The 7,433-nt window shown below is 39.9% G+C and overlaps 1 protein-coding gene and 1 non-coding gene across 2 annotated transcripts; one reads left to right on the forward strand and one right to left on the reverse strand.

The window, feature by feature from the left end:
- Positions 1-1,431: 1,431 nt before the first annotated feature.
- Positions 1,432-5,019, forward strand: LOC140015838 (uncharacterized). The gene has a single exon (XM_072068663.1). It carries the CDS (start codon positions 1,432-1,434, stop codon positions 5,017-5,019), a length of 3,588 nt encoding a protein of 1,195 aa, XP_071924764.1.
- A 2,307-nt stretch (positions 5,020-7,326) lies between these two features.
- Positions 7,327-7,433, reverse strand: LOC140016327 (small nucleolar RNA R71). Its single transcript, XR_011822724.1, has one exon. It is a non-coding gene; the product is annotated as a small nucleolar RNA R71 (small nucleolar RNA).

A 7,433-nucleotide genomic window follows, 5' to 3' on the forward strand; every position in this document is an offset into this window, starting at 1 on the left:
GGAAAACATCTTAAGATGCTAGTGACTGCTGATATGACTCAGCCGTTGCTCAGAGGAGTTGCAGTTAAGATGAATGGAGTAACAAAATGGATTAGTTTCAGATATGAAAGGGTACCAGATTTCTGTTACAACTGCGGAATAATTGGCCACAGTGAAAGGAAATGCAAAAATGTGGTGGCTATAAGAAAAGGGCAACAGGAAAATCAATTTGGTCCCTGGCTGAGAGCCCAAGTTGGGAAAGGCTCCCCTCAGAAGGATAGTACATCCAATACGTACATCCCAGAGAAACAGGTGTGGGGATTTCAAAATGGAGAATGGATAAAGAAAAGAGGTGGAAAAGCTGTAGTAAATGATGTAACAATTCCCAGGACTGATAAGGAGAAAGAAGTGACAGAAACTATAAGCACAGATATAGTGGTGCAAGGCAGGGGGGAGGGTCTAGGGAGAGAGATCAGAGACCAGGGATGGAGGATGAGAAATCACAGGATGTATTGGAAACTGGGAAAGTAAAGAAGATGGAGGAGGTGAGAAAAGAGGAAGGAAGTCTTTCTGTTCATGTGGAGAGTGGAAGGGGGGAAGAGATAGTACCAATGGAGACACTAGCACAGACGGGAGAGTTGGGGAACAGGAATAAAGGACACCAGATGGTTGAAGGATTAAGTCAGGAAATAGATATGCAGGTTGATGGGGAGGAACCTGATCAATTGAAAGGAGGTGGTACTAAGAGAGGAAGAAGAGTGAAACTGCTGAATAAGACAAACACTGGAGGAAGACATCCTCTGAAAGAGATCCAAAATTTGGGAACTGGAACTGGACTGAACATCAAGAGAAAGTTTTACATTGTTGATGAGGAAATGGAGGAATTGGACGCACCTGATCAGGCTTATAAAAAGAATAGAATAAAAGGAGAGGAGGAAAACAGCAGCAGGAGCAGATGGGAGGAAGAGGCCAGCCCAACATGGTCTCTCAATCAACCATGAGAGCTCTGGTGTGGAACTGCCAAGGTGCTGGGAGCCCCTTGACAGTTCCCCATTTGAAGGAGGAAAACAGACTCCTCTCCCCAAATTTAATTTTCCTGAGCGAAACAAAAAATAGGAAAAATTACATGGAAAAAGTCAAAAAAATTTTGAAGTTTGAGAACAACTTTATAGTTGAAGCCATGAACAAAGTGGGAGGTATGGCACTTTTTTGGAACAATGAAGTGAAGATCTCTGAAGTACTAGGAACAGCTTTCACAATTGAGGCAAAAGTGGAAGATGAGGAGAAGAAGAAAAACTGGTGGTTCATTGGAATATATGCCAGCTGTGATAGTCTTATAAGAAGGGGGCAGTGGGAAGTAATTAACAGAAGAAAAACAGGGTGGGGGAAAAAATGGATTATCATGGGTGATTTCAATGATATTATCTCCAACGATGAAAAATGGGTGGTAGGATGAGGGATAATAGAAGTTTCCAAGATTTTAGGAATTTCATTAATAATAACCAGTTGATAGATGTGGGCTATGAAGGGAAGCCATGGACGTGGAGTAACAACTGGTATGGGATTGGGGAAGTAAAAGAAAGATTAGATAGGGGATTATGCAATGTAGAATGGTCACAATGTTTTGATGAAGCCTATTGCACACACATTGAATCTCATGCTTCAGACCATAGTATGCTGGTGCTGGAAACCCAGAGAGAAAAAAAGAGAAGGAAAAAAAGGTTCCAGTTTGATAAGAGATGGCTGCAGAAAGAAGAAATAGAAGGAGTGATCCAGAAGGCATGGAGTATCCCCTGTAAAGGAACAAGATGGTTTAAGGTGAAGGAGAAAATAAAAAGCTGCAGGGTGGAGTTATTGAAATGGAGTAGCTGCAAGAAAGGGAACTCGTTTGAAAAGATTAAATGGTGCAAAAAACAGATTGAAGACATTAAGGCATCGACATCAGATGATAAAAGACAGCAAGTACAGGAAATGAAAAAACAGCTAAAAGTGGCTTATAATGAGGAAGAAGCTTTTTGGAACCAGAAATCTAGAATAAGCTGGCTGAAGGAAGGGGATAAAAATACTCAATTCTTCCATGCAACAGTGAAGGGGAGGAGGAAAAGGAATAGATTGCACAAGTTAAGAAAGGCGTGTGGTGATTGGACAGCAAATGAGGATGAGCTGGGTAGAGAAGTTGCTAAATACTATGGTGAATTGTTCAAGTCCACGGCAGCTGGGGAGCTTGATGAGATCTTAGAAGGGATTCCTATCACTATAACTGAACAAATGAACAAGGAACTGACTAAAAAAGTGGATGAAAATGAGATAAAGAATGCATTCTTCTCTATGGATCCTAATAAGGCTCCTGGTAGTGATGGCATGTCCCCCCTCTTTTTCCAAAAATTCTGGAGTCTTATCAAAAAGGATCTAGTAAATGCAATCCAAGGTTTCTTCCATGATGGTGTCATTCTAAAGGCCATAAACCATACTGTTATCTCTCTGATCCCAAAAGTTGAATGCCCCACAGAGATTAACCAGTATAGGCCTATTAGTCTTTGCCAAGTGGTTTACAAAGCACTAGCTAAAATCCTTGTTAACAGACTCAAGCCTTATCTCAGTAGATGCATTAGTAAAAGTCAGTCTGCATTTGTACCAGGTAGGCAAATCCTAGACAACGTCATCTTGTCCCATGAATTGATGCATTTTCTCAAAAATAAAAGGCATGGTAGAATGGGATATATGGCTGTGAAACTAGATATGTCTAAGGCCTATGACAGGGTAGAATGGAGATTTTTGAAGGCAATAATGGAGAAAATGCGATTCTGCTCTACTTGGATAAATTGGATCATATCATGTATCAGCTCAGTTACCTATTCCTTCAACATTAATGGCGAACACAAGGAGCTTATTACACCTTCAAGAGGTATCAGGCAAGGAGATCCTCTATCTCCTTACTTATTTTTGTTATGCTCAGAAGGACTATCAAGCTTATTACAGAAAGCAAAGATGGGGAAGGAGTTAACAGGAGTTAAAATCAGCAGGGGGGCGCCAGTCATCACTCATCTATTCTTTGCTGATGACTCCTTGGTGTTCTGCAAAGCTAGTAAACAAGAAGCTGAGAAACTGATCATGATACTTAAAGAGTATGAAGAGGCAACTGGGCAGCTTATTAACTTGGAAAAGTCATCAGTGTTCTTTAGCAAAAATACAATGCCAGATGTGAGGAATGAGGTTTGTCAGGCGCTGGGGTCAATTAAACAGGTAGAGCAAGGCAAATACCTGGGACTGCCCATGATTATTACAAAATCTAAGAGCCAGGTTTTTGGATTCATAAGGAACTCTATAGATAAGAAACTGCAAGGATGGAAAAATAAGCTTCTGAGCCAGGCAGGGAAAGAGATTACGCTCAAAGCTGTGGCAATGGCCATGCCTGCCTACACAATGTCCTGTTTCAGACTAAATTCAAAGCTGTGCAGAGAAATAAGCTCGAAAATGGCAGACTATTGGTGGGGTGATACTGATGGTAAGAAAAAGCTTCACTGGATAAGCTGGAAGAAGATGACAGAGAAAAGAAGCAAGGGAGGGATGGGGTTCAAAGATCTGCAACTGTTTAACAAAGCTCTTCTGGCTAAACAAGTTTGGAAACTGATAACGCAACCAAATTTGTTAGTTAGTAAAGTGTTAAAAGGAAAGTACTACCCCAAGCAATCTATTTTCAAATGCAAGGTGCCTCAGAATGCATCTTGGATCTGGCAGAGTTTAGCAGATATCAGAAAGGATATGCAAGCAGGAATTAGGAGGAAAATTGGCAACGGAAAAGGAACCAGAATTTGGTGGGACAACTGGATTCCAGATAGACCTGAAGGAAGACCAACATCAGTTCAACCACAGGGGTGTCAACTGGAGTATGTCTCTGAACTGATCAGGAATAACAGATGGAATAGAGTGCTGGTATTCAAAACTTTCAATCCACAAGATGCTGAGAGAATACTAAGCATACCAATAAGTATGACTGGAATAGAGGACAGCTACTGGTGGAAGCATTCTCAAAATGGTCAGTACTCGGTTCAATCTGGATATAAGATTTGGATGAAGGAAACAGAAGCAGAGAGATCAAGAATGCGGAAAGAAGCTGGAACAAGCTATGAAGGAACCAATCCTAGAATCTGGAATTCATTGTGGCAGCAGAATGTAAGTCAGAAAATGAAAGTTTTTGTTTGGAAATGCCTGCACAATGGTATCCCAGTCAGAGAGACAATCTATACTAGAACAAGGCAAGGACATCCCATATGTACTGGATGTGGGGAGAAGGAAGAAACCATTGAGCACATGTTGTTCCAATGCAATAGGGCTATGGAAATCTGGAAATTGGCACCAGTACAATGGGATGGAATAGCACATCTATCAGGCTGCTTTACAAAATGGTGGATAGCAATTCAGGAAGCTCAAGACAGCAGAGGTGTTAAGGATCAAGTCAATCTCACCATAAACATACTCTGGCAGATATGGAAAGCTAAGAACGATAGAGAGTTTAACCATAAGGAAAAGGAGCCTTCCAAGGTAATTGAGAAGGCGCTGAAGGAATGGATAGAATTTGAGAAAGCTAACAAAGGGAAAGATTCAAGGAAGAGCACTCAAGAAACAGAGCTACAGCAATGGAATGACCAAGATCAAAATGAGAGCCATGCTGGATTGATATTAAAGATCCACACCAGTCAGGACAAAAGGCAAGCAGCAGTAGGGATTGGAATCTCAGCAACAGACAACATGGGAAGATTGCAAGCAATTTGGGCACTAAGAGAATGGTTATCAGGCGACACCTTACAAGACCAGGTTGTTGCAGTTAGGCTAGCTCTACTGAAAGCTGGAAGTCAAGGCTGGAGGAACATCAGAATGGAACTGGACAACCGCAAGGTGGTAGATGCCATTAAGGGAGCAAGGCTCAACAATCAGCAGATGACTACATTAATAGAGGACATTAGATCAATCTGTACCTTGTTTCATCAGTGCTCCATCTTTTTTGCCAACTCTAGGAAATTAGAATTGATAGGATGTTAATTGTTAGTAATTTTATTGTTAATTTTCCTTTTTATTCTTGCCAAATATTGCTTTAATTTGCTTTAATTGTCAATATATATTTATATTTGGTATTTGGATATAATTTCAGAAATTGGAGCAGAAACCTCTTGAGAAGATTATTGTGAAACTTTACACAATTCTGGTGCAAACCAACGAGAAAGAATGGAATTGCATTTGGGAATTCAATTTGGCTAGACAACATATCAAAATTGGTGGGGACCGCAAATTAAAGTGGAGCAGAAACCTTCTTGAGAAGATTATTGTGAAACTCTATACAATTGGCCCATATGCATGGTGTAAACCAACGTCCATTTCTTTCTATGATGAAAAGGAATTGAATTGCATTTGACTGGCCAACATCTCAATTAGGTGGGGACCGTGAAGAATTGACCATTGTGTAAAAACACATTTTTGGTTTGCTCTCTTATTTGTGAACTTGTGCACTTGGTCAAAGGAAACCGACAAACCATAGTTGGCTTTGCTTTTGTTTTCGGTGGAGTTGATTAGGTAGGGAAGGAATGTTTTCTTTTGTGAGCGTGGAGTGAAGTTTCGAATTGGCTTGTTTTTATGCGTGGGAGAGCCGCACATTTCCGGAGTTAGTTTTTCTTCTTCTCTTCCGTCTGGGAAGAGGAGTTTTAGTTTTCTCTTCGAGGGATGTTCCGGAGGAGAGAATAGGGAGTTGTTTTGGCTTGTTGAATTCTAGTGTGCAATTTTCTTATTCTCTTCCGAAAGCTTTGTTATTCACTCTCTCAATTATCGAAGAAAGATGATGTCTTTAAATTCAATTGAATTGTGTGAAGATTTTCTTATGAGGCGTGGCTAATTTTCTCATCTAGTCAAGGATCAACGCGACGACGCAGTCCCATATATCTGTGAGATTTAATTAATTTTACGTGTTCCTTAATTTGTTAATATTTGCATGTTTTCTATTTTAATTTCCATGGGATTATTTTGTTAATTGGATATCAAGGGCCCGATGTGCAATTTGACTTATTAATCTCTTGTCAAATTAATCAATTAAATCCGTAATTGTTTAGTTGGTTAATATTAGTGACAATTAGTATTTTCACATACTAGGGGAACATACAATCTGATTTAAATAACCCTCGTAGCGTGTTATTAATTTGGGTTAGGCTTTTCTAGTTTTTAATGCAATTAGGAAATTAATTTCTACGGTCGTACCTAGGAGTATTTCCTGGTTAGGGGTAATCAATGGTCGTACCTTGGTTATCAATAAATTAAGGAAAAGCTGGTCGTTAGAGCTTATCGACGACTATAACTAACCTGTTAATAAAATTAAGTGAACCTTCTTTGCATCAATGATCGGATGAATGGACTGTGTCTACGTAGTTGTATCCTTGGCTAGAATTTATTTATTATTTATTTAATTTCCATTTACATTCGTATTAATTATTTATTTATTTTTGGTTAAATTGTTTAATTATTTTTTAGTTAAATTGTTTAATTATTTATTTTTAGTTTTATCTGATAAAAATCCCTCGTGTCTCGAATTTAAAAAGAATCGAATTTTTTCTAGTCCCTGTGGATTCGACCCTGCTTACTACTATACACAGAAAATTTATTTTTCTTAAGCAGGTATTTATTATTGCACAGGCACGACACCTGTCAATTTTTGGCGCCGTTGCCGGGGACTGGCGTTAATTATTTGTTTCTTTTTAAGTTCATTTTTGTTCTAATTTTCTGGTATTTTTCTAGTTTATGCCTCGTTCTTCTCGTACAGGCGAATTAATTTTCGACCTTGAAGTAGAGAAGACCGCGCGTAAAACGAGGAAAGAAACCAGGTAGCTCAGAGAAGAGCAATACGGTATTGCACCTCAGGGACTTGATCCAGAGGTTGAGCCGACAAATTTGTCTGGTGACAATTCGAGTGATTCAGACCAAGAGAAAGTCACTATGGCAAATGCACGAACACTAAGGGAGTTGGCTGCTCCTGATTTAAATCAGCAGCCCTTGTGCATTACTTTTCCAAATTTAAATGATGACACTCCCTTTGAACTAAAATCTGGTCTAATTCATCTCTTGCCATCTTTCCATGGTCTACCAGGCGAGGAGCCCTACAAGCACTTGCAAGAGTTCGACGTCGTTTGCAACAGTATGAAACCCCCGGGAATTACAGAAGAGCAAATAAAGATGAGGGCCTTCCCCTTCTCTTTGAAAGACTCCGCAAAAGACTGGCTCTACTACCTACCGCCTGGTAGTATCACCACGTGGGACCAATTGAAGAAAAAATTTCTGGACAAGTACTTTCCGGCGTCTTGAGCTGCGAGCCTAAGGAAAGAGATATGTGGTATCAAACAACACCCTAGCGAGTCTCTCTATGAGTACTGGGAGAGATTTAAGAAACTGTGCACCAAATGCCCTCAGCATCAGAT

Source organism: Coffea arabica, chromosome 10c, assembly GCF_036785885.1.
Source record: "Coffea arabica cultivar ET-39 chromosome 10c, Coffea Arabica ET-39 HiFi, whole genome shotgun sequence".
Classification (NCBI taxonomy): Eukaryota; Viridiplantae; Streptophyta; class Magnoliopsida; order Gentianales; family Rubiaceae; genus Coffea; species Coffea arabica.